The sequence below is a fragment of the Mus caroli genome, chromosome 12, assembly GCF_900094665.2.
Source record: "Mus caroli chromosome 12, CAROLI_EIJ_v1.1, whole genome shotgun sequence".
Classification (NCBI taxonomy): domain Eukaryota; kingdom Metazoa; phylum Chordata; class Mammalia; order Rodentia; family Muridae; genus Mus; species Mus caroli.
In genome coordinates this window covers 106,600,097-106,616,942 of record NC_034581.1, presented here as the reverse complement: position 1 = coordinate 106,616,942, position 16,846 = coordinate 106,600,097, and the positions used below count along the sequence as shown (strand labels likewise).

Genomic DNA, 16,846 nt, shown 5'->3' with positions numbered 1-16,846 from the left:
AGGGACACGGCACTCTGCATGTGGACACACACACCTCCCACAGAGAGACTGGGGCTGGGCCAGGCTCAGAGTGACCTAACTAGGGCAAAACACCTATCCTGATCCAATTCCCTGCTCTCCTGTCCAGGCCCACGCAGTACAGTCCCTTAAACAAACACAGCCTAGTGAAGCTACAGCTGTCACCCTAAGAGCCCAGGATCAGCGGTCCACTCCACCAGCTCCAGCCTTGGCCTCCTTTCTGTCCAGTTTCAGGTACTCCCACACACTAAGCTGACCATACAGGTTCCGAGGGTTTTCTCACAACACCTGACTCCAATACAGCAGCCTTCCCAGATATACCCATTTCTCAGGCCAGACGGCTGAAGTCATCCATCCCACAAAAGTGTCTCATTCATTTATCCCAGAAATGCATGTTTCCTCAGCATGCCCAGGGGCTGGTCACTTGTGCCCATAATGCTCAAAGCAGTGAAGGCTGTGGCCAAAGCAGTCAATACAGGTGAGAGAGGCAAGGGAACCTATCATGACTAAGGTCTTTCTCCTCCTTGGCCCCATTTCCACTCACCCAGAGTCCAAGGCAGATAAAAGAGTGCCCTCTGTCAGACCCCGTATCATGCCAGCCGCCTGATTTATGGACTACTCTGTAAATTCTGGATGGTTTCCAGGCTGAGAAGTGCCTGGCAGATCAGGTCGCCATTAGCTGATGCCCCTGGAATTCACCAGGCTCAAGCATACAAGGGGGAACCCTGCAGGGCACGAGAGGTCCCCAGAGATGGCACAGGGCTGGAGACTGGGGTGGGGTGATCCCAGCCAGTGACCCAGGCCCAGGCGGAGGGGAGGATAGGCTGGCCTCTTTCCAGTCTGACTCTTCTGCTCTGATTTTCCACTCAGCAGGAGGCTACAAAGGGAAGGAAGTGTGGCCCAGTGCAGCCATTAGCTCGCTTTGAAAGGGGCCGCCCAGCGCAGGCTCCAGCCCCGAATCCAGGCCCAGCTGCCCTTTGTTCTGGGCCCTCTGAACAGGCCTGGAGGCCTCTGCCTGTCTTAGGGGCCACAGCCTCTGAAATAATCCCCCTCTCCACAGCAAGAGGCAAGAATGAAAGCTAAGCCTAAGGACTGGGCCAAGGAAGGAGGGCCCACCAGGCCCAACAACACAGCTAGGCAGAGAGTGGGCGAGAAGCCTGACCAGCCGTCAAGAGCAGAAGTCCATTCAAGCACCGGACGGGAACCAAGGGGGAGAGGGGGGGACTCCCATATTCAGGTCCCCACTGAGAAGGTGGCCAAAAGTCATTTGCTCATCTGTGCTGTTGGCTCCGGCTCCGGGTATCTCAGGCAAGAGGCCTTCCTACTCCCAACAGCTGCCTTGCACCCCATCCCTGCTGCATCAGCTCCCAGTGGGCCAGAGCCCTGGGCCAGGACCCAGGTTGGGGCTAGCATAGAAGTAGCCAAGTCAACGTTTTTGACCCCTCACCACCACCACCACCACCTCACCACCACCCACCCACGCTGGGGGTTGGCGGGGCTAAAACCTTAGGCCACTTTTCCAGTCCTGGTCACACAGGGTGACCAGGCTACTCAACACACTACGGTGCAGTTGGACTGGGGCGTGGGGATTGTGACCCACAGCACTGAGGCCCACAGAGAGCAGAGCCACTGTGGGGCTGGGTCCTTCACAATCAGCCCAAGCCGTTGTCTCCGGGAGCAGCTGGGAGAATAGAGGAGAGTGAGCAGAGCTGAGCTTACCATAGTATAGTTAGGGCTCCAGGGAGGGGACACATGCACACACACTCACACCACAAAACACACATTCTCATTCTCTCTCTCTCTCTCTCTCTCTCTCTCTCTCTCTCTCTCNCTCTCTCTCTCTCTCTCTCTCTCTCTCTCTCTCTCTCACACACACACACATACACACACACACACACATTCACACCACACACACACACTGTTCCAGCAAGGCCCTCACTCAGATCGGACAAAGGCCTTGAGGTGGCAAGCCACCAGATTCCCCTGCCCTGCCCCCTCAGCCACCAGCAAACCCTGCTTGCTTGAACTTCCTCTAGCTGTAAGGATCTCAGGACACAGCGGGGACAGAGGGAAGTCCAGGAGGAACTGTCAGGACCAGGCTTCCTTTCCTACCCACCCCTGCAGCTTCGTGTCCAGGAGCCCAAGCCCCCAGGGGTCCTAGCTCAGGATCAGAATTTTAACTCAGAATCCCCAGGCATTGGGCCTGTTGCTTTCGAAACCCATTGCTTTCAGATAGACAGTAATTACTCCATTGCAAAATATTACTTTTAATTTCCGCTTTATGGTCTAATTAAACAGATATTTTACTTGTGCTTGGGAAAGTATTTTTCTTAATTTGATTCAATTTAGCACTGTGCACAACCCACCCATCACACGGTGGGTTTTAGGGAGCCTCCTGTTTAAAAAATGATGGCTTTTCGGTTTTTATTTTGTTTCTGGAGTCTGCAAGTTGCTTTAAGTAATCTTTCCATTTTCTCCTGGGAGAATGAAAGGGGTGAAAGGGGTACCCTGGCTGCAGGGCTGGTCAAGCTTCACCCAGAGGTCAGGGCAAACACAGACTCTCTCTGGGTCCTGCTGCCAATCACCCATTTCTGCCAAGGGGATCCCAGCCCCCACGGCAGGGCAGGTAAGAAGCCCAGGCCTAGAGTGCCTGACACCCTGGTGTCCCACACTGCACCACCACACAAGGACAAGGGAGGGAGCAGGCGAGTGTGAGCAACCTAGGACTACAGTGCCTGCTACCTCAACCTCCCTTCCTTCCCAAACAAAGCATTCTGGGCTATGACCGACCCTGTAGAGCAACTGTTTCCGGAGTTGACAACAGGTCCAGGAAGAGACTCCCAGTGGCCTGCTGTCGAGGACATTCCTGTGTCTCGTGCAGCCTGGCAGGGTGGTCCAGGGCTCAACTTTCCAGCCTGGAAACTGGCAGGCACACCCAGGCTGCTCCACCCTACCAGGCACCTCACTAGAGGCCCAGACCCCTCTCTATCTTCTCAGCTGCTAGACCGGCCCACCCAGCACCGACCGGCACACCACCCATAGCCCTGTGCCAGGAGACGCCCAGCTGGATGCTTCAGGACAGACTCCCTCATTGAGAGCCTCTCCCCTCAATAGCCACCCTGTTCTCCGCGAAGAACCCACCACAAGATGCTAGAGACCTGGAGGGCACTGACAGCCTCAGCTATGGGACACAGTGGCTAATCGGGACCCAACCTGAAGAGGCATACCTTATATCCTCTGACTTAGATTTCTGGACACTCATTCTATAGCATAGGCTATGGTCCCTACACAAAGCACAAAGTTTCCCCCACTGGACCATGAGGCAGCAAAGCATCCCGAGGCTGCAGCAGGTTCACTGCCAGATTAAGGTAGCCATCTTCCTGAAGCTGGACCACAAATGGGATTTGCCTATGCCTCTGGAGACGGCTGAGCACAAAGAGGCTGAAAGTCACCTGGAAAGGGATATGTGCAGAATCTGAATCAGGCCCCCGCTATCCAGTCCCTGGGCGGAGTCCTAGAGACCACCCCATGCAGGTGGCCATTACCACCCTCCAACAGGGGCTGCCTCACGGGGATATTCCTGGCCTACAGCTTTCAGCAAAGACTTTCTGAGATGATCCAAATCCCAGCCCTGGCCCCAGGGCTTGAATGCAGCTCTATCCGTGACACCCTCAAGAACTGCTACCTTACTGGTTTCCAACCCTGTCTGCCACCAATGACTGTCTCTGCATGAGCTCCAGACACACCTCTGTCATAGTCACGATGCTGAGTCTCTTGTTTACACTCGAGCCTTCCTGACTGGCTTGAGTGTAATCTGTAGGTGCTGCAGGCCTCGGCTGCCCAGCACTGCCCTCCAGACCCTTGGCACTCTGCTGAGAAGGCAGACTTTGGAAGAGAAGGCAGGTGCGGGTGATGGACTCAGGCGGCTCCCAATACCCTCCCTTACTACACGGGAAAAGAGTTCTATGTGCCTGCATGCTTAGAGTTCTTTAGGCAGCATGCTAAAGTACCAGGCAGCCTCCAGTACCAGGAGTCTGTCTGGGGTGCTCTGGTCTTTCCACTCTTCCAGCTTGTACCTGGAAGCTCTTCTCCCCACCAGGTCTTAGGGTGCCACCAGGTCTTAGGGTACCTATAGGAAAGGATGAGTTCTGACCCTATAAGAGATGCCCACCCATATCATCAAGCCCAAATCACCTGCCAGGCAGGACCCACCCCGTCCCTGCCCATCTATCACCCTACAGATGTGAAATGGCAGGCAGACTAGGCCCCTGGTATCACCCAGAATCCAACACCCAACACTTGACAAAGCCCTGCCTCTCCACCTCTACATACAACAACCTGGTCGACCTCCTTGGGAAGGCCAGAGAAACTGAACCACTTACCCCAGGCCACACAGCCCAGGCAGTAGAGCTGAAACTCTGACTCTAGGGTCCCCACCCCCCAGGCCTCACCCCTTCCATCCTCCCTTTAAGCCCGGCCCCCTCAGCCTGTGCATATCAGGTTTCTGGGGCTGGGGATCAGAAGCTGGAGTCAGAGCTCTGTGTGCTTCCTCTTGTGGGAGCATGCATGGGGAGAGAGGAGGAGAGGCCGACAAGAGCAAGGCAGGCCTTATGGTTGCACTGAAAACAAAAACACTGAGTCGGCTTTAGGGCAGCCTCTGGAGTTCCACACATGCTGAGCCCATGAAACGCACAGGAAGGAACCCAAGGCTGGGCTGCCAGGCGGCAGAGCTGGGCCAACAGGACAGTGGGAAGCCCACCCAGCCATCAGGCCCCTGAGCACAGGATCCAGCGTGGCACGCTCCACCCGGAAACCGGAGACAGCTCAGGTTGACCCTGCTGCCGGAGTCAAAGGTCAAGCAAACCGTCTGCAGAAGCATCCATCTGACTCTGGGTCCAGCCAACAGCAGGCCTGGCCCTGGGCCACACATGACTAACAGTCCACTAGCACAGGGACCTGCAAAACCTGCCTGCCCACCCCCACCCCGAGCAGGATGCTACCACGGGGCAGGAACTAGACACGGCTGGGGGCCTCTCACAGGGAGCCAGCTGCCCAACAAACAGCCTTGGGCTTCCTGACTACAGAGGTTCGCATCTGAAAGGCAGTCCAGGAGAATCATCTGCAGGTCCACCACTGAGAGACAGAGCAAGGGTTCCAAACCAGGAACAAAGGTGTCTCCTCTTTGGACCTTGTAGGGACAGATGGGGAAGCTGAGGCCTTGGTAAAGGAGACACTGAACTCAGCAGTGGCAGAGGCTAGAACACCCACCTGGCTGCACCCACAGGGCCAGGCCAGTCTTACCCACCTGCCCTGCACTGCTCAAGTTCCACATGATGTGAACCAAATAAACAGAGAAGCTAGGCCAAGGCTCCCTCGCTCACTCGGGGGGCCTTGAGCACAAAGACTGTGTGGCAACTTCCAGGAGTGAAACAATGTAAACTAAAAACAAAACAATGTGACTAACACACAGTCTAACTTGAACACACAGGAACGACCACTTCCCTTAAGAGAACATTAGCAGGAGGTAGGTTGTCTAGAGTGAGGAGACCTACGGTGAGGCGGGTTAAAGTAAACCGGACCTTCAATGAAGACAAGACAAGAACCGGAACCCTACCTACTCCAAATCAATGCAAGGCCCTTCAGTTTGACCGAGCCACTCAAAGTGTGGGGAATTCTACAGCCTCCTCGCCCCCATGTTGTCACCTGTCATGAGAGGGCAGTGAGGCCACCGACCACTCAGTTCTTGCCAGACTTCATGTATGGCCGTCAGCCTTCCTGACAGAAGACATGCATACAAACACACACACACACACACACACACACACACACACACACACACACACACACCCTCAAGACAGGACGCTTGTACCAGGCACCTGAGGTATGTAAAACAACAACTTCAACACTGCCCCAGCAGAAGTCCAAAGGGGGTGGGGGCATCCACACCCTTAAGCCTAAGTACCCCATCCCCACCCCAATGCTGGAAACTCCAGGCCAGCAAAAACAGGTAAGAAAGACAGACGCTGTAAGAGAACTATTCAATGCTCTATACACTGAGAGAAACGGAGAAGCCAATCCAAGAAACTGCAGAAGATAGAGGGTAAGGCTGGGGCTACCAGGCTCCTCCTGGTCCCACCTGGACCCCAGAGTAGCATAAATCTCTGAGCACCTCCAGTCCAGCCCCTGGAAAGGACACCTCCCTGCTGAGTCACCTCATCATCTGAGCACCAGCCAGCCAGCCCCAGGGAGCACCAACCCCTCTCACACCTCCCCTAGCTGACACCTGGGCTCAGCTGGGAAACGGTGCTGACGCCAGGGCCCCACCCTGCAAGGCCCCAGGCACGTACTGGGCCTGGCTCCAAACATCAAGGAAGGTGGCAGCCTTGAGTGGGTGCGGGGTGGGGGTGGGGGGGCGCTAGCTATCCCAGGGAGCAACTTCCGAATCAGAGGAACTAACCTCAGCCCTAGGTCATCCAGGGCCACAGCCTGTCATGGGGCAAGCACGGTCTGACCTCCCCACAAAACACAATGCAACCAGAGCTGGGACCTGCGCAGCCAGAACATGCAGGCCCTGCCTTTCCAGAGGCTTGCTCCATGCAGAAGGCAACCCAGTGAGAAAGGGCCAAGACATGCCCACAAATGGTGTCAAGACGGAATGAGGACATACCAAGCCCCTGATGCCAAACCACGGGGATGGCAGGAAGGCTCCAGGCCCTGACCCTGACCCTCAAGGGCTGTCTCCTGTGGATCTGGAGGCTCCATGGGAATGGGAGCGATAGAGGGACCAGCACCAAAAGATTCAGCCTTTGGCAGCCTTGTGCACAGCTCCACTCAGGCAGGCAGAGGCCGCAGCAAAGAAACAAAGGCCTCAGGAGGCAGGAGGATGAAACTGGGTCCATGAGCAGGAACCCTGCAAAGACCTAAATGAGAGTCAATCATTTTCCCATTGGGGAATCATCAATTCAGCTCCAGTATTGACAACCAAAGAACCACTGGGCCAGGAGGAGTCACCACCTCTGAGTGACTCTCGGGGCATCATCTGGGGTGGCCCCTAAGCAACAGCAAAACTTCCTTTGTAGGGAAGAAGGGCTATCCTCCTCTGGGACCGTCACCTTAGGGGACACACAGACAGAATCCAGCCCAGCAGCCTTTGGGGTGACCGTGCATGAGGCCTGAAAGGAAAGTCTAGCCATTCAGCTGTTTAACAAGCACTTACTCATGACTAATCCGCCTGCCCTGGCAAAGCTACTGCTTTCGAGTAGAACCCTGGACTGGGATAGAGGTAAAGGGAGGGTCTGCTGGAACCCATGACTGCTTCACCATAGCAGACTAGACACAGAAAAGATGGGGCTCAGGCACTCAGACAGCAGAATAAAGAAAGGCCTGGGCTTTGGCTCTTTGGTGGAAGGTGCTATGCCACAATCCCCAAACAGATGTCATGGACATGAATACGTGAAAGGGACCCCAGCAGGGTGATGGCCAGGTGGGCTCCAATTACAGCATCCAACAGCCATGAGTACCCAAAGGTCCAGAACGAGGATGACCCTCAAGCCCACCTCAGAACCAGAGCTGCCCTACATTCATGCAAGGCAGGCAACAGGTGACTAGTGTCACAGAGGAGGAGACCAGCCAAGGGCTCTGAGAGACCCTACCAGGAGGGTGTCTGCTAGGAGAAAGGTAGGCCAGAAGTTAATGGTGGCAAGTTTTTCACAGGCATAGAATGCTACCAGGCTGTCTCCTTGCCCCTACACCTCCTTCTTATGCTGAGATTAGACATGGGTCCCCAAGCCCAGGGCTCTAACCACCCGGCCAGGGTCCCAGCTTCAACCTCCATCCAGCAGCCCCCACAAAGATAAGATGTGTGTGCTACAAGCTGTAAAGTGCTATCTTCCCGGAAGAGTTCCTGTTCCCACAATGAATTAAGAGGTAGACCCCCTTGGAGGATCCTAGCTCTCCACCCTAAATTCTTAGCATTGCCTTGGCCTTGGAGAATAGAGCTACCAAAGACCACCCACTGTGATGATCACTGTGTCTCCCATCTGCCCTCCAGAAGGATTCCCCCTACCTCAAAAGCAGACTGTGTGTGTGTGTGTGTGTGTGTATACACAGTGGTCAATCAAGGGCTATGGTTGCAGTTCCCTGTGGCCCACACTGGCAACACCCCAGCAGTAACCGTGTGCCACAGGGCATTCGATTCTTTCCAGAGCAAAGCGTTCCTATCCTGAGCACAGCACCCCACAGATTAGACAGCATTCCCAGGACAGACTGAAGCTTCCTCGTGTAACAAGACAAAACACATAGTAGATAAGATGCTCAAAGCCACACAAACCCTTGGCCAGGACCCTGGTTTGCCCACCACCAGGGCCAGGCTAGGTCAAGTAAGCCTTAACTGGTAGGGCAGAGGAGCAGCTTGCTCCAAAAGCCACACACAGGAACGTGGAGAGGGGCAGCAGTGTGTTGCAGGAGGAGACCACAGGCCTCCATTGATGGCCCCCAACCCCACCAGTTCACTACTGTGACCGCAGCTTTTCCTTTACTAGGACCCCATCCATCAGTGGCCAGTCGGCCAGGACCTGGGCAGCAGCACAGTCAGAGGGGGAGGCAGCTCGCCTCCTAGATCAGCTTGCTTCCTGAAGGGCCTCAGGAGAATATCCCAAGGACCCTCTCTGAGATCCTCAAGGCTTTCTACGATCCAGGGCTCAGCAAAGGCCATTGACAAAAGCCAAACAACACCCATGGTCAGCCATCCCATCCCATTCGGGCCCACAGATCTAGCTGGTCTGAGAGGCTGTTAACATCCCCGCCACAGACAAGCCAGGGGACCTGGAAAGGAGCCCAGCATAGACACACCTGACTGGCATCCACCATATCTGACCCGACCCAAAGGAAACCCAGGGTCTCCTCCTAACCACAGCACTCCTTAGAGGTACTGGGACAGGATGGGGACTGCAGGCGCTTCCCAAGGACTGTTCACTAAGGCTGAAGGTCAGAAGCAGCTTCCTGCGGAGACCCCCACACCCCTGCATTGCACACTTCCAGAGACCATTGTTCCCTGGAACAATACTCCAGTTCTTTACATGCCTGGCAAGACTGGCCGGAAAGCCCAGTAGACTCCTCTCCCACCAGCGCCTGCCTGCCATGCTGCAGCCTGGGAAACCCCGAGGCTCAAGAGTCATTACCCACATGGAAGGGCTGGGCCCCAGAGGCAGAGAGCCAGGGCAGGGCATAGGCCCATAACAGACACTGTGTAAGTATGGGACAATGATGCACGGCCCCCGGGTGCAGAAAGGGGCCCACTCTCTCACCTTTTATGCCCTCTCTATACAGGCATGCCAATGTCCAGACGCCCAAAATGCCTCACCATGACAAGCCCTGCCCTGAGTGAGGTCCCCGTCTTCCCCTTTTCTACCCCTCCCAAACACAGACTGGTTCCAGCTGTGGGACATCTGTGGCTAGGAAAGAAATTTACCCAACCCCCTATGACACGCAGCAGGCCTCCTAGGGTGAGGTGCACCAACACACACTCTTGCAGACTATGGTACCGGGTGGGGGTGGGGGCACGATGAACTCGCCACGCTCTAAGCCCCAACCCCAGCCCCAGCCCCAAAGATTCCCAAGTTCCAGCCCTTCCCTGCTTGAGATATGGCCTGAAGAGGGGTCACTTACCCGGAGAGGAGTCCCGGGCCCGCTGACCAACTTCCACGCCTGTCGTTTTAGCTCCACGAGCTTCGTGTGGCAGTGGCGGCACCACCCGCCCCCACCGGCCGAGTGGCTCTGCTCAGCGCTGGCCCCAGCGCCCTCCGGAGCAGGGCGGCTGCTGCATGGGTCTTGATCGAGCCCGGCGGGCAGCCTCTTGCGTGGGGATACCTCAAGTGGCGGGGTCTCTCGAGCCGGGCCGCACTCAGCCACCTGCGGGGGTTGGAGATGGGACAGTAAGCCCAAACCTTCGCGCGGCGCCACTGCGGGACTCCATGCGGCCGACTACAGACCCAGTCGCTCACGCCCCTAAAGCCTCGCTCGCACAAAAGTTAGGGCCCTGGATGCAACGCCAGGAGTCCCTGAAGAAGAAGCCCCAGCCCGACGCTCGGGGCCCCGTCCCGCTCCGCTCCAAGCCCCACCCCTAGAGGGCGCCGTACACCCCGCTAGCATCATCGTTGTCCTGGGCTCTGAACCCGGTGCCCGTCGAGCCCAGCCGCCCGCTCCTAGCAGGGCCTTGCGTACCGCGGGCTGCACCGCACACAAGGAGGCGCCGCGGCCGACCATGGCACGGTCGCAGGAAGGGACGCGTTGGCTCTCGGGGTGCAGTGGCTACGTGATCCGGCCCAGGGGCACCCCCATGGCCAGGCCTGCAGCTCTGAAGTTGGCAGAGCAGGCGAGTGGCAGAGAGCACGCTGTGGACGCGACCGGCTTGCTCCGGGACAGGCTGGGCGGGGGCGGGGGCGGGGGCGGGCCAAAGCTTGTAGGGGGAGGGAAGGGGGCGGGACGCCAGAGCGCCGCCCCCATCCTGAGCAGAGCCAAGTGGGCGGGGGTCCCGCTCCTCCTTGCGGCCCCGCCTACTGCTAGGACCCCCAACCTGTTAGTTGAGTGCTGATGCGGGAGGGGCGGTGGGGGCTGCCGAGACACAAGTTACGCGCACGCATGCGCCTCTGTCCCTCCTGAGCGAGGATGGAGTGCGCCTCCTGGGAGGCACCCAACACTCTCATCACTTTGCGAGCGGGAAAACTGAAGCTTTTGCCCAAGGTCGCACAGCACGAAAGCGGTGGTGGGGGTGGGGGGGGGGAATGGGGGGAATGAAAGGTGCTGGACCCGGGCCAACGGCTTCCCCAGAACACCCAGAGCACTTGAGTCTGTCTGGCCATGCTTTGGCTCCAACTGTCTCTCATGGATGAGGGTCGTGTTTCAAGAAGTGCAGTGAGGGGCTACAAACTGTCTCGAAGTGTCCTTGCAGCCGCGCCTGTGCCTTAAAGTGGATTGCACACTGAGCCGCCTGCGAAGTGGGAGGAAGCGCTGCGGCTTGGCCCTGGGGGTGTACGGGACCTGTTGTCTGCCGGCCTGGCAGATGGAGAGTTAGCTCCGGAATTAATTGCCTGTTTGTCTCCGACCCGGAGGTTTCCCTTCTTCCCCAGCGACCAGTTGTTGCTCTCGCCCAAGTCAGACCCCAAATGTCACCACCATCTGAGGTCGCAGGGGACTACGGCCCAAGCTCTGGATCAACCCGAAACCCCAGATAGGAGCCAGGCGGGAACTGCGGCGTGGCTCCCCGTAACACAAGCGCCACCTGCCGGCCGTAGTGAGCACAGATTTCGAGGGCGCAGAGACAGGACACCACGCGTTCTGAGCGCAGAGCTTTCCGCTTGAGGCTGACTTAGGACAGCTGAGCCAGGGTGTTTCAAGGAAAGACCCTGGCCGGACATCCCCAGAGCAGTCAGACCTTCGCACGGTATAAGGTCTGTCAAACGAGCTCTCCTTTCCCCACCTGGACCCTGCTTACTTAGCCCTCCACTCCTACGCACTATTGGCCAAGAGTGGGATGAAGATCCGGTTTTCCAGGTCATCTACGACTTAAAAGAGTCTGTAAACACGACAGGAAGTCATGAATAAACTGGCAACGGGCTCCCCACTTTCTGCAACCCCCAAGCCTCCGGGGCCCTTTTCAGCCTTGCGAAGGGAAGACAGGCAGGCGACGGCCCACCCTGGGATTTGGGTAGCCTCAGGCACCACCCTCCTCAGTCCACCCCTGCAAGCACTACAAACAGCGTCACCCCGCCCCTCTACCGCACTGAAACAAACACCGGGGGCCCAGGAGGCTCATACATTGTTATCGACTTACACACATGCACACATACTCCTCACACGCACACTGAGAAGCATCACCCGGAACCCAGGGCCTGCGCTCATGATGGGCCACACCCGCAACTTCACTTCCCCGCACCAGGCTCTTCGGGAAGCATACTCTACATTCGAGTACCCAGAGGACACAAAAACACAGCTCCACAAGACCCCGAGATGCACCAAGCAACCGGAATGATCTCAGAACTCAGATCACCTCCCCCTAGCCTTTTTCCTCGCCCATCCCTGCAAGGTGAGAGAACCGCGATCTCTGCGCTACGCTCTCCTCCGTGGAAGATCGCTGCTCAAGGCTCGGGTTCCAGCGTAGCCTCGACTAGAGAGGGAGAATCTAGCGACATCAGCTCGGGAAAGTGCAGATACAGGTCTCCGCCCGGGACCTGCCGCGTTTTCGCGGTGCTGCGCAGCAAAGTCGCGGGACGGCGTCACCACTGCCAGCCGGGCCCCGCAGCTCTCACCTTGCCTCGCCGCCGCAGGAGGTGACTGGTGAAACCCAGGATGATGTCTGAGTCCAGGCAGAGCGACCCCATCTCTAGCAGGCTTGGAACCTTTCGGGGCGCGCCGCGGGGCGGCTCGGGGGACCCCGGCAGCGCCATGGAGGAGTGGACCGTGGGCAGCGTCCCCGAGCGTCTCCCGCCGCCGCCGTAACCACCCCTCCCGCGCGCACCCTGGCCGCGCGCCCGCCGTCTCCGAGCCCCGCACGGCGCCCGCCGCCCACCAGGCCCCCAGTACTCGGCGGCCGGCGCCCCCCCAGACCTGCGCTTGCTCCGCGCCGCGCGCCAGCGCCGACAGCCCCGCCCGCCCGCGCCGACAGCGCCCCCTCAGCCCGGGCGGCGAGCCGGACACGCGGACCCGAGTTGGAAAGAGGTGTGTAGAAGAGAATGGGGGACCAGGACCCCGCTAGGTCTGCACCTATCCGCCTTCCGCGTCCCAAGACACCAGGACTTTTTGCAGTGGGCACTGCCACCAGGAAGGGACACCGCAACCAAGTTGGGCTCCTGGAAACCTCTGCAGATAAGGGACATCTTTCCAGCTTCACTCTATGCTGTTCTAGGCATCTTAGGGTCCGGTCTGAAGAAAAGAAAAAGACAGACAGACAAACTCGGGGAGGCAAATAACCCGGTGCTCCCAACACTGCACGTGCTCCAAAGCACTTACCCCTGGGTCAGTGTTTAGGAACCCTCGCTCCCCAGGTTTGCAGCGAGGCTTTGCTTGGACACAAACTGGCACTCTAAAGCCTTGGGCATGGGGGTGGGGGCGTAGCACGGGGGTGAGATCACAAGGTCTGGGCGGAGGGTCAGTCCGGGAGAGAAGGGGTTGCCTAAATAACCTAACCCCGCCCCCCCAAGTCTTTAGAGGTAGAGGGTATCGTAGAAGGAGACATCTTTAGAGACCAGGCTAGGCTGCTGAGACTCCCGGTCCCCTCCACACTCCACTATGGAGAACCTTGGAATCTCTTAATCTCTGCTCCTTCAGCACTGGAGTCCCTTGCTTGACTCCCCCCTGTGGCAACTAGAGATCAGTGTCTCAGCCTGACAGGCCAGGGACCCTGTGGTTCTGCTTCCAACTCTAATGTAAACGCCTTGGGCAGACCCACAGACAGCTGCCCAGTGTCTGCCGGGCTTCTAAACTGGAAAGGAACAAGAGGGGCTATGGACCCTTCTACTGCAGTGGCCATTCACAGTCTGGGACAGAGACCAAGACAAGTCATTAAAGGGAACGGAGCCCCTCCTCTCAGCTCCAGATCCAGAGCCTAGGCTCCAATAGGACATCAGGCTTCCTCTCAGAAAAACCACTCATGTCTTCACCCCCCCCCATTCAGTCCCATCCAAGCCCCTGAACCTTGGGACGAGGCCATCCACCACCTCTGTGGATTGATTAAAGTCATTGTAAGGATTTTTTTTTTTTTTAACATTTCATTTACCAGGTCGAGGTCTGGGCAGAGCTGTCCCCAGGGAAATCTAGGCCAAGGGAACTAAACAGAAAAACCTCCTGCAATTGAGTGGAGCCTCCACAGGATTAATTGCCAGAGCCCAGCTTCCAATCAGGCCACACACAAGATATTTCAGGAAGGCTGCAGTGGTCATGTTCCCAAATGCGGGGCTCTGGACCTCACAACCTGCTGGTGGTGCCCCCTTCCCTGGAAGGCAGTTTGACGTAATAGAGTCCAGCACCTCCAGTCCCACCCTTCAGACCTTTAAGATAAAAGGCACCTACTTGCAGCTGGCAACTGGTAGACAGGCATCTAGACCAGCTCCCAGATGGGCACTAGAAACTGCAGTGCAGGCAGGGCATGCAACATGGCCAATCCTAGAACCTCAGGTAGGAATAGGGGCTCTGTGGACAGCATAACATTAGACAGTGTGTCCTCAGCTCTGCTCCTGGGGGAGACCAGGGAGTGGCCTTCGCTTTATTTAATGCTATAGTGTGTGGGGATCTGTTTAGTTTGTCTTTGAGATTTGTTTGTTTTGAGGTTTTGGGGGTTCACTATGTAGCCCTGGCTGATCTGAAGCTTTACCACGTAAACCAGGCTGGCCTTGAAATCAACCGAGATCTGCCTGCCTCTGCTTCCCAAGGGTTAAGGTTAAACACGTGCACCTCCATGCCCAGATAACTTTGTGGATTGTTTTGATCACTAGTTTGAGTAGTTGATAAAAATACTGGTAAAGATTAGGTGGTCCAGACTGGTAGCATTTAAGGGGTCTGAGTCCATGAGCCCAGAATCTCACTCAGCATGAACAACCTCAGCCTTTTGAGAGTGATGGGGCAGGGGAAGTCTGCCTCTCGTTCTCAGAGCACTTTCGACCCTCCCTCAGTTCTGCATACCTGGAAGCTCACTGGGACAGAGGCATGTGTATGGACATGCGCCACCTACACAACAACCTTCACTCCTTTTGCCTGACCACGATGCTAGAAAAGGTGCCTTTCGATCTCCGTTTCACAGATGAGGAAGCTGGACTCAGAGACGAAGCCTTTCGCTGGGTGGACGGAGTCTGGGATGTGAGCAACGAAGTCTCGCTGTCTCCTGATTCCTTTGTCCCCGGGGCCTGGTCTCTGGAGAGCAGCAGTGTGGTAAAGGGCTAACCTCTAACCTGAGGTGTGCCCTGCAAAGGGGATGGAACAGAAACCAGTGGAGGGTGGTCAGCTCTGCCAGGGCCGGTGGGAAGCCCTCTCAGAAAGACCACTGTGGTCAGACCACCGCTGTGGTGTGGTATGCAGACCCCTGCTGGTCACTGGCCCCACCCCTCCTTCTCCACTCAAGTATCCCACTCTTTCCACTAGGGGCTCAGACTCAGCCCTTGGGAAGGCAGCAGACACATGGCTTCAGCACCCTGGCCAGCGCCCACCTCCAAGAAGCAAGGGGTTCGTGGAGCACTCTCTGCCTTTAGAATTTGCTCTGGAGTAACTCACCCCAACTCACCTAACGCTTGGACATTTGACCCATCTAGACCCCCCTGTCCCTACTGTCTTCTCCTTCCTAAGGCTACACGACCACAGACTGATGCCTCACACCTGTGTGTCCTAGCTACTGCCCCTCCAATATCTGACTGGAGGCCATGCATTCATTGCATCCCCTTCTGTCTCTGTGAACACAGCAGGAGAACATAGAGATGTCAGACAGGTCACACACACCCTTCTCTGCTTCCCATGGTCCCCACGGCCTGGCACCCCTCTCTGACAATGACTGACTCAGACCCACCCTCATGGGCTTCCTCGCTGCTCGCTGAGGAGGCTCTGCTCTGCTGTCGTGGCAGGCTGGTTGGGAGCTCTTCTCACAGACAGTGCTGGCTCTTTTTTTCTCCAGGTTGCCCTGGAATGATGCCTTGGCTAAATTTAGGCCTTCCTTGCCTAAAATTCGCAGCCATGACAGCGCCTCCCAGCCCCCTCCTGTGCTTCCGTTTTCTTCCTTATCATTTACCACAAATTAAGCTTCTCTCTTTTTGAATGTCAGTCACCTATCATAAAGTCAGCTCAAAATGGCAGGACGTCCTGTGCTCTTTCCCAAGGCCTCGAGTAGAGGAGAAACTGACAAAATTGAGAAATACCGGGTTCTGGCTTTGTACCAGTCCCACCCCAGTCCCATGCCTGCAGTGCTAGACCCAGGGAAGAAATGCATGTGGAGCTAAATGCCCCTTACCCACCCAACCAGTCCCCTGCAGCGCTATAAGGGAGATCCTGGGCCCTCCAGCCTCACCTGACGAGACTGCTGGCCCTGGAAGAGATTCTGAGAGTTTCCCTTGAAACTCCATCCAAAATTGCAGTCCCCAGCCATCCCGAAGGATCCGAACCTCTCCTGCAGTTCAGCTCCCCCTTCATCTCCTTCATCTTCCAGCCTCCCGCACTACAAGCCCAGGCCACACAACACCATGCCGTTGTGCTTAAGGCCAGCAGATGGCGCCACTTGGCCACAGTCCTTATGGCAAAAACCAAAGATCACTTGATCTCTCTTATGTGGATAGAGAAACTGAGGACCTAAGGGAAGAAGGTTATTCTGTGTACCTGACAGGGTGAGATGCTTCAAAGCACAGACCCCAAGATTCCTGCCACCAGCCCTGATACCTCCCTGTGACCCTACACACACCTAACAGGGCTTGGCACCCCCCACCCAAGACCTCTGACTTCCTTCCTGTGTCCCTCCCTACTCCAAATCTGGGCTTAGCTTCCATCTTTGAATGGGCAGTGTCCAGTGGAAAAGGACACGTAGTGGTCAGAGTCCTCCTTGGCTGTCCGGGAATGTTGACTGAGGGTGCAACTTGGAAACCTTTAGCAAGTCCTAGCACAGAGGCTGGAGAGATGGCTCAGCAGTTAAAAGCACTGTCTGCTTTTCCAGAGGTCCTGAGGTCAATTCCCAGCAACCACATGGTGGCTCACAACAATCTGTAATGATATCTGATTCCCTCTTCTGGTGTGTGTCTGAAGACAGCAACAGCGTATGTATTCACATTCATAAAATAAATAAATCTTAAAAAAAAAGGAAAGA

The 16,846-nt window shown here is 56.6% G+C and overlaps 1 protein-coding gene across 3 annotated transcripts in view; it reads right to left on the bottom strand.

The window, feature by feature from the left end:
• The window catches only part of Kif26a (kinesin family member 26A), a 36,366-nt gene extending 25,928 nt beyond the window's left edge, over positions 1-10,438 (bottom strand). For 2 of the 3 annotated variants that reach the window (XM_029484876.1, XM_021179103.2), the window contains exons 1-2: positions 10,240-10,427; positions 9,685-9,927 (exon numbers count right to left, since the gene is read on the bottom strand). In XM_029484876.1, the coding sequence (XP_029340736.1) occupies positions 9,685-9,927; positions 10,240-10,281 (285 nt within the window). In that variant the 5' untranslated portion in view covers positions 10,282-10,427. Of the gene's footprint in view, positions 1-9,684; positions 9,928-10,239 lie in introns of all 3 variants that reach the window. The other variant, XM_021179102.1, reaches the window with a different exon arrangement.
• Positions 10,439-16,846: the final 6,408 nt, after the last annotated feature.